Genomic DNA, 19,002 nt, shown 5'->3' on the forward strand with positions numbered 1-19,002 from the left:
CTCCACATCCTTGCCAACGTTTGTTGTTTCCTATTTTTAAAATTTTTGCCGTTCTGACTGGTGTGAGGTGGTATCTCATTGTGGTTTTGATTGGTATTTTCTTGATGGCTAGTGATGTTGGACATTTTTTCATATGTCTGTCAGCCTTTTGAATATCTTCTTTGGAGAAGTATCTGTTCATGTCTTCTGCCCATTTCTTGACTGGTTTATTTGTTTTGGAGGTGTTGAGTTTGTCAAAGTAAACCTCTTCACAGAAATACCTTCAACTTGATGTTGCATTTGTACCAAGATGCCACAAAACTTATCACCAAATGACAGGGGAAAAGTTGCTTTGAGTTGTATTGTCAATGAAGGGAATCAGTTCTGCAGAGTCACCTGATTTTTCCACTCCTTCCCATCAGGGTAAAGTCCAAATTTACCAGACAACTGGTTAGAAGTAGGGGAGATTCAGGAGTCATGAAACAGAAAAGGTGGTATATATTAAAACTAAACGTTTCTTTATTAACCTAGTGGTCTTTGAGAGTCATCCTACACCATTTATGCCTTCCTGGTTGTCTTTTAAATTCAATTGTAAGTTTATGCCTACAAAATTTAGAGAACCTATTTAAAGAGTATTTAGAGCCCCAAATCCCCTCCTTCCCTCATCTCTCTCATCTCATCTTCCCCCATATTCCCTCATCTCCTCCCACAAGCATATCTATTCTCACCCCAGCAGGACTCTGGTGTTTCATTCTATGGAAATGTCTCTGAACTACACATTGCTAGGCACATTCATTAACTAAACCCTAGCCCTAGCCCTAACTCTAACCCTTAACTCCTAATTCCCAGCCCCTAATTCAAACCCAAACATAAACTTAACCCTCTTGAGAGTCTCTGAGCTGCAGGATACCAGGCACATACCATCACTCTGGCAGTAACACCAACCTTACCATAAACCTGGTCCTAAACCTAAACCTAACCCTAGATCTGAGAAAAAAAAAAGATGTCATAATATGCATATATTATATTACTTGGCCTTAAAAAAAGAATGAAGTTTTTCCATTTGCAATGACATGGATGGAGCTACAGACTATAATGTTAAGTGAAATAAGTCAGTAAGAGAAAGACAAATACTGCATGATTTAGTATATATGTGGAATTTAAGAAATAAAACCAATGAGAGCAAAGGGGGCGGGGAGAGGCAAACCAAGATACAAACTCTTAACTACAGAGAACAAACTGGTGATTATCAGAGGGGAGATGTGGGGGGAAGTGAGTGGAGGGGATCACTTGTGATGAGAAATCCTGTTGTATGTAAGTGATGAATCACTAAATTCTACACCTGAAACTAATACTACACTGTATGTTAAGTAACTCTGGAATTTAAATTAAAAAAAAAACAACTTCTGAAAATTTTGAAAATAATTCAAATATCACTCAAACCTTTTATACTGAACGTTATTATGATTATCAATTTTAATTTTTCAAAAATCTTCCATTAACAACTTCTCTTGACTTTCCATTAAAATCTCTGTCCATGAAGGGATTTTCATTTCCTAATAACAAATCACATTGCTAATGCTATGCCTGTTTTCTATATTGCGTATCTGCTCGTCTAGCAAGAGGCACAGACATTAATTAGAAAGTCTTAAGCTTGTATCTCCCTTATTTCCTCCAAACTGTAACAGTGCTTTGGTTCTACAATAGCCCAACTCATCTCACTTGCCTTTCACACTTGAACTCTGTCTGGATACCTTAGGCTTTACATACTAGCTTCTGATTTTACACTGGTTCTGACATGCCTTCCCTAATAATAATAGCAAATACTTCTAATGCACTTAATAAGCATTAGAATATTTTAGACACATGGCATAAGTTGGCCCTTTTAATCCCCACCAGTACCCTATAGAGAAAGCTAGTGTAATTACCAACTTCTCTAAATGAGGAAACTGAGGTACAGAGAACTTAAGCCACTCATCTTTTGCCACAGTGTTAGTGGTGGCAGCAGGATATGAAACCAAGTATGCTGGCTCCAAAGCCAGATCCCTTCATCACTCCGATATAAGTTCAGCCACACACATTTTGCGAATATATGTGAGAGATAAACCACTGCCATACAAAGCCATCTTCCATTAATCTAAACCATTGAAGTCTCCTGTAATTGTAAAAAGAGATGTAATATTCTGTTTGTACAAGGATAGAAAACTACTATTTCACCTTCTCAGCTCAACCGCTTATGGCAGCTCCCTCCCCCTTCTGTTTATCTGCCCATGGAATCATGGCTCCCTGCTTCATACTTTGAGACCAACGTCCTGAGATATTCTGTTTGTAGAGATCCAGATATATCTTATTACATCTCAGGGTGGTTTCATGGATGTTCAGAATTGTCTGCTAGATATCCAGCTCAATTCAGGGGACAGGTTGAAAGAAGTTCCCCTACCCCTCCACCATCTTTTTCCTCTGAATGGACACTTCTCCAAGGAAGACATACAAATGGCTAACAGACACATGAAAAAATGTTTAACATCATTAGCCATCAGGGCAATTAAAATCAAAACCATTATGAGAAACCACCTTACACCAGTTAGAATGACAAAAGTTGACAAGACAAGAAACTACAGGTCTTGGCAAAGTTGTGGAGAAAGGGGGACCCTCTTACACTGTTGGTGAGAATGAGCTAGTACAGCCACTTTGGAAAATAGTATGGAGGTTACTCAAGATGGCAAAAATAGAGCTACCCCATGACCCAGCAATTGAACTATTGAGTATTTACTGCAAAGATACAGATATAGGGAAAAGAAGGGTCTTATGCATTCCAAATGTTCATAGCAGCAATGTCCAGAATAGCCAAACTGTGGAAGGAGACAAGATGCCCTTCAGCAGATGAATGGATAAAGATGTGGTCCATATATACAATGGAATATTGCTCAGCCATCAGAAAGGATAAATACCCACTATTTGCATTGACATGGATGGGACTGGAGGAGATTATGCTAAGTGAAATAAGTCAAACAGAGAAAGACAATTATGTGGTTTCACTTGTATGTGGAATGTAAGGAATAGCATGGATTACATGAGAACAAGGACAGGAAAAATGAAGGGCAGGAATCTGTGAGGGAGATGAACCATGAGAGACTATGGACTTCAGGAATCAAACTGAGGGTTTCAGAGGGGAGGTGAGTAGGGGGATGGGTGAGCACAGTAACGGTTATTAAGAAGGGCATGTATTTCATGGAGCACTGTGTATTATACACAAACGATGAATCATGGAACACTACATCAAAAACTAATGATGTACTGTATAGTGACTAACATAACATAATAAATTATTTAAAAAAGACAAATAGAATATCATTTCACTTATATAGAGAATCTAAAAAATAAAGCAAATGAATAAAGAAACAAAAAGCAGAATCAGACCTGTTAATACAGAGTACAAACTGACAGTTGCTGGGGTGGGGGCAAAATGGGTAAAGGGGATTGGGAGATTTAGCCTTCCAGTTATGGAATGGATAAGTCATGGGAATAAAAGGACAACACAGTATGGTGACAGATGGTAGCCATACTTGCAGTGAGTATAGTAGAAGGTAGAGAGTTGTCCAATCACTATGCTGTACACCTGAAACAAATGTAATATTATGTCAACTATATGAATAAATGAAATATAAATAAAAACAAGAAATAAGAAAATAATAAAAAAAGGATAGAAAAATGTAAAACACTTTCTTTTTTTTGTTTTATTTTATTTTATTTTTTCAGTGTTCCAAGATTCATTGGTAAAACACTTTCTTATGTATATTACATTAAAACAACCCAATACTAATATTAAAATGTAATTTAATTTAGAATTTAATAAACTTTATAAATATTTTATAGTTTTATATACATATATAACATACATAATGTTACAGAAACATTATACAGTAATAAATAAGCATTACATATAAATATTAAGTATATTATATGTATGTAAATATATATATAAACATATATAATACTGTAAACATAAATATATGACACATATAAACATTATATAGTATGTAATATAAAGATTACATATATACAAAATTAACATTATGTGATGAATTCTTTTGATCACCTGTGAAACAGTCACCTTTTCCATCCTTCTCCATCCCTGACACCTTTCATAAATAAGCACCCACTTTGAAATATTTTGGCTTTTCCTTTTGGCATTTATCTATTTCCAAATAATACACTTAAGCTATTATTTTTTGTTGTTGTTGTTGTTTAGATAGTATCTATTAAATCCAACCCGAACAGGCCTATCACCTTCTTCTCCTTTATAATACCCTGTAATTAACTAACAAGCACACTTAATCTCCTCAGTGACCCCACTCTCCTACACATGGGTGCCATCCTGGCACCCCCCTCCAACCATCCTATGAAATAATTTTCTACTTGCCCTCTGTGGTGTTCTGTTAGTGGTTCCCATGCCTTCTTTTTTCTTGTGAAACACATTCTCTTTTAGGGATTTTCTTAGCTGTCCCAAATAAAATTTGTATTCCATGAATGTCTACTTGAGGGAAGTGTTTTTCATTTCTGTACTGATCCTGGCTTCCTGAACAACAGATATCAGCCAGAACAATATATTCTTGAGTTCAGTAAGCCTGGTGGCAGCCTATCACTTCTGCTGGGAATAGTTGTCCCACTGTTCGGCTTTTTAGAGGAAGCCCAGCCTAGAGTTTTTCCTCTACTCCCTCCATTGCCTTTGTAATAAATTAATTGTCTACATTATGTCCAATTTTGTCTAAGATGTCTCTGTATTTATGTACTGAACTCTGAATTTATATTTTCTAACAAATAATTATGAGGACATGATCCTCAGGAATAGAAATTCAGGGAGAGTGACATCAACATCATGGTGGCATAAGATACCCACAGGGACCTCCAGTTCCCTGTGTTCCCCTCACACTGCCACCAGCTCCCTGTACATGGTCCTGAGGATAGTAGCAAGAGCAAGCTCCAGTGGATGGCTAGAGAACATGCTCCAAAAGCAGGCCAGGGTCTGCTGACCAGTCAGAAATCACATACTTAAGCCGTGACATCACCTTCAGGAAAACAAAGAGAGGCCATCAGCATACAGCCTGGTGCATGTTAGGATCAAGATATGCAAGAGAAGAGAAGAGAAAAAGAGAAGAGAAGACATACAAGCTCAAGATATGTGCTTGCATGGAGTGGGAGCATCAAGGCAAGGTCCTGGAAAGCCTCAGAATCTCTAGTAGGGCTGGTGAAAGTGGCTTCTCACATGAAGGCATTTATTACAAATTGGAGGAGGTGACTGCTACTTCAAAAGCAAAGAAAGTAACACAAAAAACTTCAAAGAACATGAAAAACCAAGGAGAAATGACATTACCAAAAAGTCACAGCAGTCTTCCAGTAATGGAACCCACAGAAATGGAGATCCACAATTTACCTTATAAAGAATTCAAGGGGTGGCTGAATAGCTCAGTCAGTTAAGCATCTGCCTTTGACTCAGGTCATGATCGCAGGGTCCTGGGACTGAGGCCCACACAGGGCTCCTATTTCTCCCTCTCCCTCTGCCTACCACTTCCCTGACTTGTGCTCTGTCTGTCAAATAAATAAAATATTAAAAAAGAGAATTCATGTAGCACATATTGCATGGAACACTGGGTGTTATACATAAACAATGCATCTTGGAACACTACATCAAAAACTAATGATGTATTGTATGGTGATTAACATAACACAATAAAAAAGAAAATTTAAAGTACATATTTTAAGGAAATTAAGGGTGCTATAAGAAAACACAGAAAAACAAGTCAACAGAATCAGGAAGACAATACATGAACAAAATAAGATTAGCAAACATATATATCTTTCTAAGAACCAAACAGAAATTCTGGAGCTGTAGAAAAACCATAAATGAAATAAGATATGCAATAGATAATTTTAGCATCAGATAGACCAATGAGAAGAAAGAATCTGTGATTTAGAAGATAAGAAGTTTGAAATTACCAAGTTAGAGAAGGATAAAGAAAAAAAGAATGAAAAAACAGTGAAGAATGCCAGTGATCTATGTGATGCCATCAAAAGAAGCAATGTACAGATTAAGGCAGTTCCAGAAAGACAGGAGAGGGAGAAGGGAGCAGAAAGCTCATTTTATAAAGATATCTATGTATTTGTTTGTTTATTTATTTATTTTAGAGAGAGAGAAAGAGAGAGACATCATGAGCTGGGGAAGGAGAAAGGGAGAGGAAAAGCAGACTCCATGTTGTGTGCAAAGCCCTATGCAGGGCTTGATCCCAAAACCTTGAGATTGTGACCTTAGTTGAAATCAAGAGATGGATGCCTAAACAGCTGAGCCACCCAGGTGCCCTCAAAATGCTTATTTAAAAAAAAATGGCTGAGAAATTCCTAAACCTGGAGAGAGGTTTAAACATGCACATTCATCAGATGAATAGGTCACCCCAAAATTTCAATCCAAGATTTTCTCCAAAACACATTATAATAAAACTGTCAAAAATCAACAAGGACAAATATGGAGGACAAGGGGAGATGGAGAGGAGAAGGGAGTTGAGGGAAATTGGAAGGGGAGGTAAACCATGAGAGACTATGGACTCTGAAAAACAACCTGAGGGTTTTGAAGGGGCAGGGGGTGGGATCTTGGGGGAACCAGGTGGTGGGTATTAGGGAGGGCACGGATTGCATGGAACACTGGGTGTGGTGCAAAAACAATGAATACTGTTACGCTGAAAAGAAATAAAAAATTAAAAAAAAATCATCATCCAGAGGGTATATGATATGGTGAGTGCTGTGAAATGTGTAAACCTGACAATTCACAGACCTGTACCCCTGGGGCAAATAACACATTATATGTTAATAAAAATAATTACTTAAAAATTAAAATATATATATATGTTGGCTATCATTGGAAAAAAAAAAATCAACAAGGACAAATAGAGAATCCTAAAAGCAACAATCAGAAGAGACCCCGAATTGCTAAGGAAATGTTGAAAAACAAAAATAAAACTGGTGGCATCACGTTACCTGATTTCAAGCTTTACTACAAAGCTGTGATCACCAAGACAGCATGGTACTGGCATAAAAACAGACACATGGACCAGTGGAACAGAGTAGAGAGCCCAGATATGGACCCTCAACTCTATGGTCAAATAATCTTTGACAAAACAGGAAAAAATATCCAGTGGAAAAAAGACAGTCTCTTCAATAAATGGTGCTGGGAAAACTGGACAGCTATGTGTAGAAGAATGAAACTTGACCATTCTCTTACACCGTACACAAAGATAAACTCGAAATGGATAAAAGACCTCAACGTGAGACAGGAATCCATCAGAATCCTCGAGGAGAATATAGGCAGTAACCTCTTCGATATCAGCCACAGCAACTTCTTTCAAGATATGTCTCCAAAGGTGAAGGAGACAAAGGCAAAGATGAACTTTTGGGACTTCATCAAGATCAAAAGCTTCTGCACAGCAAAGGAAACAGTCAACAAAACAAAGAAGCAACCCACGGAATGGGAGAAGATATTTGCAAATGACAGTACAGACAAAAGGCTGATATCCAGGATCTAAAAGAATTTCTCAAACTCAACACACACAAAACAGATAATCATATCAAAAAATGGGCAGAAGACATGAACAGACACTTCTCCAATGAAGACATACAAATGGCTAACAGACACATGAAAAAATGTTAATCATCACTAGCCATCAGGGAGATTCAAATTAAAACCACATTGAGATACCACCTTACACCAGTTAGAATGGCCAAAATTAGCAAGACAGGAAACAACGTGTGTTGGAGAGGATGTGGAGAAAGGGGAACCCTCTTACATTGTTGGTGGGAATGCAAGTTGGTGCAGCCACTTTGGAGAACAGTGTGGAGATTCCTCAAGAAATTAAAAATAGAGCTTCCCTATGACCCTGCAATTGTACTACTGGGTACTTAACCCAAAGATACAGATGTAGTGAAAAGAAGGGCCATCTGTACCCCAATGTTTATAGCAGCAATGGCCACAGTCGCCACACTGTGGAAAGAACCAAGATGCCCTTCAACGGATGAATGGATAAGGAAGATATGGTCCGTATACACTATGGAGTATTATGCCTCCATCAGAAAGGATGAATACCCAACTTTTGTAGCAACATGGACGGGACTGGAAGAGATTATGCTGAGTGAAATAAGTCAAGCAGAGAGAGCCAATTATCATATGGTTTTCCTTATTTGTGGAGCATAACAAATAACAAGGAGGACAAGGGTAGATGGAGAAGAGAAGGGGGTTGAGGGAAATTGGAAGGGGAGATGAACCATGAGAGACTATGGACACTGAAAAACAACCTGAGGGTTTTGAAGGGGCGGGGGGTGGGAGTTTGGGGGTGGGTATTATGGAGGGCACGTATTGCTTGGAGTACTGGGTGTGGTGCATAAACAATGAATTCTGTTACGCTGAAAAGAAATAAAATTTAAAAAAATACCTCTTGTCACACCAAAAAAAAAAAAAACCTGGAAAGCAATAATTATAATATAATAATAATAATATATAATAATATATAATAATATAATAATTAGATGACATTAGTAAGATATTCCTGATCAATAATTACTTTAAATATAAATAGATTAAATTCTCCAATCCAAAAATATAGAATGGCTGAATGGATTAAAAGACAAACAAAAAACACAAGACACAGCTATGTGCTTCCAGAAGAGATTCACTTCAACTTTAAGAGCACACAGAGACTTGTACTGAGAAAATGGAAAAAGATATTTCAAGCAAAAGATAACCAAAAGAAAGCAGGGTATATAATCAGAACAAAACATAACAGGCCTGGGGTGTCTGGGTGGATCAGACAGTTAAGCATCTGCCTTAGGCTCAGGTCATGATCTTGGGGTCTTGGAATCCAGCCCTGTGTTAAGTTCTCTGCTTAGGGGGGGGTCTGCTTCTCCCTCTTCCTCTGCCCCTCCCACCCCATTTGTGTTCTCTCTCTCTCTCTCAAATGAATATATTTTTTTAAAAAGAAAAAAGAAAAAAAAACAGGCTTTAAGCTAAAAAATTGTCAAAAAAGACAAAGTAAGTCATTATATAATGATAAAGAATCAATTTGTCAGAAAGATACAAAAACTGTAAATATGCATACAACATCAGAACACCTAAAAATATAAAGCATATACTAATGTAATTAAGAGAAGAAATTAAACAGCAATACAGTAGGAGTTGGGAAATTTAATTTCCCACTCTCAGCAACAGTTAGGTCATGAGACAGAGAATCAGTAAGGAAACAGAAGATTTTAACACCATAGTAGACCAATGATCCTAACAGAGATACACAGAATATTCCACCCAACAGCAACAGAATCTTCATTCTTCTCAAGTGGATATGGGATATTTTCTAGGACAGGTAATATGGTAGGACACAAAACAAGTCTCAACAAATTCAAGAAGATACAAATTATCTCAAATATATTTACTGACCACAGTGGTATAAAAAATAGAAATCATTAGCAGTAAGAAAGCTGGAAAAATCACAAAGACATGGAAATAAAACAATGCACTGCTGGATCAGAAAGATCCACTGGATTAAGAGGAAGCAAAGGAAGGGCAGGGGGTGGGAGGTTGGGGGAACCAGGAGGTGGGTATTAGGGAGGGCACAGATTGCATAGAGCACCAGGTGTGGTGAAAAAACAATGAATACTGTTACGCTGAAAATAAATAAAAAATTAAAAAAAAAAGAGGGAACAAAGGGAAAATAAAAACTATCATGACACACAAAAAATGGATATGCACATACCAAACTTTATGTATCAAAATAATTTTTTTGAAGTTCTTAAGAATAAATGTATACATAAAAAAGAAAAATCTTGAATAAGAAACCCAACTTTATACCTCAAGGAACTAGAAGAAGAAGAGCAAATTAAGCCCAGAGATAGCATAAGGAAGGAAATAATAAAAATTAGAGTGAATAAATGAAATAGAGAACAGGAAAACAGTAGAAGAGATAAACAAAACTATAAGTTGGTTCTCTGAAAAGACAAATAAAATTGATAGCCCATTAACTATATTACCCAAAGAGAAAGAGAGAGAGGGGAGAGAGAGAGAAGGAGAGAGAGAGAGAGAGACAAAGAGAGGATCCAAATAAGACAATAAATGAAAAGGAGTCATTCATCTGATGTTACAAAAATGTAAATTCATAAGAGACTACTATGAACAATTATATGCCAACCAATGGGACCCCTAGAAACATACAATCTACTAAAACTGAATTATGAAGAAATGGAAAATCTGAGTGGACCAATAACATGACTGGAATTACTAGTTAAAGCAACCAGACAATAAATAAATAAATAAGTAAATAAAGGCATCCAAATCAGACAGGAAGAAGTAAAATTACCTGTTTCCAGATGACATCATCATATATACAGAGAATCCTACAGATTCTACCAAAACTTGCATTGGAACTAATAAACAAATGCAGTGAAGTTGCAGAATACAAAATCAACATGCAAATATCACGCATCAACAGTGAATGATCTGGAAAGAAAGAAAATAATCCCATATACAATAGCTTAAAAACAATAAAATATTTCCAATTAAATTTAACTGAGGAGGCAAATGATTTGCACACTAAAAACTCGAAGACCACTTAAGAAAGAAATTGAAGAAGACACAAATGAATGGAAAGATATGTCTTGCTCATGGATCAGAAAAAGTAATATTGTTAAATTTTCCACAATACCCAAGGCCATCTATAGATTTAATGCAATCCCTATCATAGTTCCAATGACATTTTTCATAGAAATAGAAAAAATCCTAAAATTTGTATGAAACCTCAAAAGACCATGAGTAGCCAAAGCTAGAAGCATCGCATTTCCTGATTTCCAACTGTGTTATAATGTTATATGGTTTGGATTACTAACCCAAGCAAATCAGAATGTGTGTTGACTTACCCTGTACCACTAGTTAAAAAAAAATAAAAAGGCAAATTTGGTAGGCCTCTGATAAATTTGGAAGACAAATGTTCCTCACTTGAGTATGAAGCCCAAGCCCATTTTTAGATAATCCATGAGGCTGTCAGTATTGAACAGTGTGGGAGGGGGAAATGGAGCAAGAGAAGGCTCTACAATAGGTAAAGGCTGTAGTTCAAGGAGAACAAGAGAACCACAACATGAGAGTTTTGGCTTGGGAGGCCATATTGTCCTGGTTTATGAATAATTTTCCAATAATGTTCACCTTTACTCCCAAAATGTCCTAATATAGCTAATAAATTATATGATCACCCTGATTGTGCCCTAGAAGATACAAGGCCCATGAAGCATCTATAAGAAGACAAGAGTGCTGTGTGGAGAATCGTCAAGCTCCAGTGGGGAAATGTAAGTTCAAGCTTGCAACCATTTTCTACGCAAAAAGGGGCTTCTAGCTTGCTGTTGATCTCTGGTCAGAGTGAAAAGCTGCTTGTAGACCACAAAGCAACTAATAACTCGAGCTGCCTATCACGAAATGAGTATTATCTAGTCTACCAAAATCATAACATTGGACATGCTATGTGACATTCCATGTTCAAATATAGATGTCATCCTCAGGACCAGGCCTGGCCAGGACACAAGACAAGATGTAATCCATTTAGGGAAGAGGTTCCAACCCACTTCTAGGCACAAGTGAAATGCATGTGCCAAGCTCAGGCTCTTGTGGTGTCTTACAGATTTACTGCATCTCCCTCAACCCTCACACACAAGCTTGGGAGATATTCCCTGTAGTGGGAGAAGTTCTTTTTTTTTTTAATGTAGTTACTATCAAAGCAATATTTAATTGTAGTAATTATAAAAAGCCACAACAAAACTTAAAAATAAAAAAAAATTCATGCTTTGTTTGTATTTTTATGAGCGCTGGAGTATATATATAAGTACCCTCCATAATAGAAACACAAAATGAGGATTTGTTTTAAAAAGCAGGGCTTCTAATCTGCATTTTCTTGAGGATGTCATCCTGGTCAGAAATGAGCACTGGGTTTGGTGCATAAACAATGAATTCTGGAACACTGAAAAGAAATAAAAAATAATAAAAATTAAAAATAAATAAATAAAACAAAACACCATTACATTAGCCAAGGAGGCATTCTGCATTGTTAGTCTAATGATCCCAGTCTAAAATTACCCCCTCCCATTTCCCTATTTAAATAATATCTACTCATCTTTAAGACCTTATTCAAGTGCTCTATTTGAAGTGTTCAAATTCTGTTCTGCCTAAAATTAGTTGTTTTATTTGAGTTGTTTTCCAGATTTCAACTTAGAAGCTATGAAAACAGAATTAGGGAAATAAATGATGCCATGAAACGTTCCAGTGTCAGAATTATTGAGAAGTTCTCCTATTGGACATAGGAGGGCACGTGTTGTGGTGAGCACTGGCTGTTATATACAACTAATGAATCACTGAACACTACATCAAAAGCTAATAATGTACCATGCAGTGGCTAACTGAACATAATAATAAAAAAAGAGTTGTGTGATGGGGGATGAAGAATAAAAAGAGATGCTTGCACCAAAAAAAAAAATAATAATAATAATAAAATAAAATAGTGGACATAGGATTACAAAGTCCAGACTTAGTTAAAACTGAGACAGCCACAGAAGTGGACTGTTATTGAATCCGAGGTTTGGCCCTAATAGCATTTCATTCTTCTTGAAAACACACCTACCTACACTGCTCAACTTAAGAATAAAAGCACAATATCATCAATACGGCATGGAAGCATCATCTTTACTCCTGTACAATTACAGTACCCCTTGTCAGAGGTGATCACTATTATGAATTTTGTTTTATTTTTATTGTTCATCACATTTTATTACATAGTAATATAACCTGACATAATATGAAATAAGATGTAGGTACTTAAACTACTGTAGGTATATGGCATTATATGTATTTTTCTGCAGCTGGTCTTTTCAAGCCTTGTTAAGAATAATTATGCATTAAAGATCATTGTGATCATTATCTCTGGAATGTACAAAAACATATTGCCCCTTTTAGGACCTATTCTCACAGTGGTCCCTATCAAATCCTTCACCTGATGCTGATTACTGACAATTCTGAGGACTGAGGTGGCAAGAGCATTGAGGCGGTGTCCCAGTGGCACCATCACTAAAAGCAGGGCCCATGAGGGGGCAGGTTCAGGGACGGGGATGGCCTCAATTAGCCTTCAACAACAAACAGTCCTTAATTGTCTCTTTCTTCTCTGAAAGAGACGACCCCAGAGGTTATATTGCCATGTGAATAGAAATGAAATATTGGAAATTTCAATGGCTGTACTGAGCAGGGACAAGACATCTCATCACGTCTCCCTTCCAAGTATGACAAAGTCCTTGGGGACCTGGGGAAAATGAGCTCCTCGCTATCAGTCCCTGTTTTCAGCCAGCTCAATAATGAGGTCCCCAGGGTCTGCCTTCCTACTCAGGAGGAAGTGTGTACTTTGAGAATCTCTCTAACTACATTTCTAACTTTAAACAACAAACACTGCTCTTTAACCAGGTCCACAGAGATGTCCTCACCATTCTGGGAGAAAGGACAAGCAAACGCCACAGGTCTCTGGCTTCTCAGAAAACAGTGGGGCCACCATCAATAAATCAAACCAAAGTGCTGTGGTCATTCCTCTCTACCCTTCTAGACCATATCTACCCTTCTAGACCATAACTGTATTATGGGTAAACAAGGTACTTATTTAGGGATTAAGAGGAAAACCCTATTCTTCACTTAGACGACAGAGAAAAAGCAGGAAAAATACAAGTGACCAAATCCCTGGGACACTTTTTTGCTTTTGTTTTTGAGTATAGTTGACACAATGTTATATTAGTTTCTGGTGTTCAATATAATGATTCAACAATCATATACATTATGAAATTCTCACCATGCTAAACATAGTCACCGTCTATCACCATACAAAGTTATTACAATATTATTGACTATATTCCCTAAGCTATACTTTTCATCCCTGTGACCTATGTATTTTAGAACTGGTATTTTCTGTTTCTTAATCCCCTTCTCCCATTTCACCCATCCCCCTACTCTCTCCCATCCCCCTTTGGCAACCACCAGTTTGTTCTCTCTATTTATAAATCTGTTTCTGGTTTTCTTTGCTCCTTTTGTTTTTTAGATTGAAATTTTGCCATTCACAACAATATGGGTGGTCCTAGAGGGTATTCTGCCAAATGAAGTAACTCAAACAGAGAAAGACAAATGTCACATAAGTTCCATTTCATGCAGGATCCTGCTTTTATTGATTTGGATTCATTTATCCATAAATCATATATGCAACTTATGAATTATTGAACACTACATCTGAAACTAGTGATGTGCTATATGTTGGCTAATTAAAATTTTTAAATTAAATTTAATTTTTTCAGTGTTCCAAGATTCATTGTTGATGCACCACACCCAGTGCTCCATGCAATACCTGCCCTCCCTAATACCCGCCACCGGGATCACCTAGCCCCCCCCATCCCCCTCCCCTCCCAAACCCTCAGTTTGTTTCTCAGAGTCCACAGTCTCTCAGGGATCCCCCTCTCCGATTTCCCCCAGTTCACTTTTCCTTTCCTTCTCCTAATGTTCTCCATGTTATTCTTTATGCTCCACAAGTAAGTGAACCATATAATAATTGACTTTCTCTGCTTGAGTTATTTCACTCAGCATAATCTCCTCCAGTCCCATCCATGTTGATGAGAAAGTTGAGTACTCATCCTTTCTGATGGCTAAGTAATACTCCATTGTATGTATGGACCATATCTTTATCCATGCGTCTGTTGAAGGGCATCTTGGTTCTTTCCACAGTTTGGCTATTGTGGACATTGCTGCTATGAACATTGGGGTACAGATGGCCCTTCTTTTCACTACATCTGTATCTTTGGGGCAAATAACCAGTAGTGCAATTGTAGGGTCATAGGGAAGCTCTATTTTCAATTTTTTGAGGAACCTCCACATTGTTTTCCAAAGTGGCTGCACCAACTTGCATCCCCACCAACAGTGTAAGAGGGTTCCCCTTTCTCCACATCCTCTCCAACACTTGTTGTTTCCTGTCTTGTTGATTTTGGCCATTCTAACTGGTGTAAGGTGGTATCTCAATGTGGTTTTGATTTGAATTTCCCTGATGGCTAGTGATGATGAACATTTTTTCATGTGTCTGTTAGCCATTTGTGTGTCTTCTTTGGAGAAGTGTCTTTTGTCTTCTGCCCATTTTTTGATGTGATTATCTGTTTTGTGTGTGTTGAGTTTGAGGAGTTCTTTATAGATCTTGGATATCAGCCCTTTGTCTATAGTGTCATTTGCAAATATCTTCTCCCATTCCATGAGTTGCCTCTTTGTTTTGTTGACTGTTTCCTTTGATGTGCAGAAGCTTTTGATCTTGATGAAATCTGAAAAGTTCATTTTTCACTTTTGTTTCCTTTGCCTTTGGAGACACGTATTGAAAGAAGTTGCTGTGGCCAATGTTGAAGAGGTGACTGCCTATGTTCTCCTCTAGGAGTTCGATCGGTTCCTGTCTCACATTGAGGTCTTTCATGCATTTTGAGTTTATCTTTGTGTACGGTGTAAGAGAATGGTCGAGTTTCATTCTTCTACACATAGCTGTCCAATTTTCCCAGCACCATTTATTTAAGAGACTGTCTTTCTTCCATTGGATATTTTTTTCCACTTTGGCAAAGATTCGTTGACCATATAGTTACACCAAAGATACAGATGTAATGAAAAGAAGGGCCATATGTACACCAATGTTCGTAGTAGCAATGGCCACAATAGCCAAACTGTGGAAAGAGCCAAGATGCCCTTCAACAGATGAATGGATAAAGAAGCTATGGTCCATATATACAATAAAGTATTACTCAGCCATGAGAAAGTATGAATACCCAACTTTTGCATCAACATTGATGGGACTGGAGGAGATTATGCTGCATGAAATGAGTCAGGCAGAGAAAGCCAATTATCATATGGTTTCACTTATTTGTGGAACATAAGGAATAGTATGGAGAACATTAGAGGGAAGGGAAAAGTGAAAGGAGGGGAATCAGAGGGGGAGATGAACCATGAGAGATTGTGGACTCTGAGAAGCAAACCGAGAGTTTTGGGGGTATGGAGGGATGGGTTGGCCTGGTGATAGGTATTAAGGAGGGCATGTATTGCATGGAACACTGCATGTCATATGTAAATAATGGATCTTGGAACACTACATCAAAAACTAATAATGCTGTAGTGCATGATGACTAATATAACTTAAGAGAAAATAGTAATAAAGAATAAAGATCTTTTTGAACTGTTAAAAAAAAAGCAATAATGTCTCCATAATTGAATTGATAAACTTAGAAGGCTTGCAGTTGTTCTGAAGGGTGGGGTGCCCAACAGGGAATGCACAGCTTAGCCCAGCTGTCCATTGAGACATGAGCTACTATGGCAGAGACCAGTGAAAAATACTTCTCAAGTGACATTATGATACAAAGTGCACAGATGTGGGGTTGCAGTACTATTTTATAATGATTAGTTTGAACTAATGGGTTTATATTTTAATTTATATTATTACATATTTTATTACTTAGTACATTTAGTATCTCAGAGTACAGTGTAGAACTACTTTCACTACATTTTCACGAACATAATGTGCTTAGTGGTGCATATAGCCAAGCATCATTGTTGCCTAACATCACTGTATCAAATGCAGCACATGAATATCTCACATAAAATTTGGGGAAATAGGACACAAGAGTGAATTATTAGAGAAAACCCTATAAACCTACTGTAATTTTAAATACTTTCCATTTATTTCCCAGCTATCACTTGGAAGTGAATATGCCCCTCACTAGGTTGACTAATGCCCCCTTTACATCCTTATTCCTCAGGGTGTAGATAAAAGGGTTCAGTGTAGGTGTCACCACTCCATAGAAGAGTGCCATGAACTTGGGCTGGTCCCTTGAGATGGAAGAGGGAGGCTGAAGGTACATGCTAATGGCTGGACCATAAAACAAGAAAACTACAATGAGGTGGGAGGAACATGTCCCAAAGGCCTTCCTCCTTCCCTCAGAAGACTTCATTTTAAATACAGCGTGTCCAATAGAAGCATAGGAAGCAAGAATTAAGCACAGAGGAACAGCTAACATAAAAATACACACCACAGAGAGCGTGAGCTCATTAGCAGCCTTTTCTCCACAGGCAGCCTTTATCAGAACAGGAATCTCACATACCAAGTGATCCAATTTATTGAGGCCACACAGTGGTAGCTGTAAGGTAGCGGTGGCCTCTGAGACAGCATAGGTGATTCCAGTCAGCCACACAGTGGATACCAACAGAATACAGACACGTGGGTTCATGATGAGGGTGTAGTGCAAAGGCTTGCAGATAGCCACATAGCGATCAAAAGACATGATAGCCAAAATCAGACATTCTGTGCCCCCCATTATGTGAAAGAAATAAAGCTGAGCCGCACAGCCAAGATAGCTGATTGTCTTCCTAGCACTTCCCAGGTTAAACAGCATCTGAGGGACAATGCTTGTGGTGTAGCACATGTCCAGGAAGGAGAGGTTTGTGAGGAAGAAATACATGGGGCTGTGCAGACGGGCATCTAACCTAGGCACTAGAATAATGGCTATGTTTCCAACCATGGCCATGGGGTATGTTATAAGAAGAATAGCAAACAGAGAAAGCTCCAGCCAAGGACGGTCTGAGAAGCCTAGTAGAATAAACTCTTCGGGATGGCTGTTGTTCATTGCACCAGTCTTTACCTTGTTTCACCTACAGCAGAGAAGTGGCAGAAAATGTAGGAAGAGTTAGGAGAACTGTATGTGTCATCCACTGACAGAGGATGGGCTACAGAATCTTGTGAGGGAAATAATAAAAGGGATCTGACACCAGATGACTTACTTTCCCTCCTGACACTACAAAACAGAGCTGGTGACTTTAGAAAAATAGCCTGACCATTCTGAAACTCAATGTATAAAAGCATGGCAATGACGATCTCCTTGTGTTACAAAGAGGATTAAATGGAAAGTGGAGGCATCTTGTGTTTTAGAAACTCCAAAGTAATGATTTTCAAACTTTGCTTGCTTGCATAAAAATCATCTGAGGAGATTGTTAAAATGCAGTTTATCAATTTCTGTCTCTTGGTGTCTGATAGAGTGGATGTGAGGTGGAGCCCCGGGGACACTGATGCAAGGTATTACCGAAATATTATGAGCAGTGGAATTCTTGAGGTAGCTGACACACAAGAAGGAGAACACGAGCTGTAATACCATCATGACAGCCTTGTCCAAACTCAAGTAGTCAGTTGAATAGTTTTATCATCTCTACGGAGAGTAAGAAGGTAGATTTTGTACAAGTCCGTTTCGGTATTTTGGAAGTGAGCAAGAAATGTCAGGTTCCTGAAGTATGAACTGAGAGCTGAGCCATGACATATGTTTCCCATGCTGAAGAATTTATTTTGGGATGTGTATTTTCTTGTATAAGTATTTCCTTCAAACTGGGCACTTGATTTTTCCATTAAAACTTAATTTACTATCTGGTAGTGATTTTCCTTTATTAAGTGGACTTTTGATTCTATTTTTATAGGAGTTTGGACAGTTTTTAGTGATCCACTTGATTGTAAATAGCTACAAATACAACTCCAGAGAACTGGTGTCAGGAGGAAAGCCGATATTCCAATTCAGTCAGAACCAGATACTCACACACATATTCACAAACTATTTTACATATTCCTTTTCTTTTTCTTTCTTTTTACAGTACTATTTTTGTGTGTGTTAGTCACTATACAGTATATCATTAGTTTTTGGTGTAGTGTTCCATTTTTTTTTTTAAGATAAGAAGCACATTGTAACAAGAAAATCAACTACTGAGTAAAGTAGTGTTTTGGAAAGATTAACTAGGGAACCATTTTTTAAAAAATTTGTACTGTTCTTTCCTTCAGTGGTAAACTGTGTTTCATTATATCTACAATTTTTTTTGCAAGATAAGATAGATCATGATTATGGTTATGATGCATCCCAGTGACAAATTCTGAG

At 37.7% G+C, this 19,002-nt stretch overlaps 1 protein-coding gene across 1 annotated transcript; it reads right to left on the reverse strand.

The window, feature by feature from the left end:
• Positions 1-16,785: 16,785 nt before the first annotated feature.
• LOC308343982 (olfactory receptor 2B11-like) lies at positions 16,786-17,715 on the reverse strand (the record flags this gene model as incomplete). Its single annotated transcript, XM_080805261.1, has 1 exon — positions 16,786-17,715. One exon carries the CDS (start codon positions 17,713-17,715, stop codon positions 16,786-16,788), a length of 930 nt encoding a protein of 309 aa, XP_080661387.1.
• Between the last annotated feature and the right edge of the window lie 1,287 nt (positions 17,716-19,002).

Source organism: Martes martes (genome assembly GCF_963455335.1).
Source record: "Martes martes genome assembly, chromosome: 6".
NCBI classification, from domain to species: Eukaryota; Metazoa; Chordata; class Mammalia; order Carnivora; family Mustelidae; genus Martes; species Martes martes.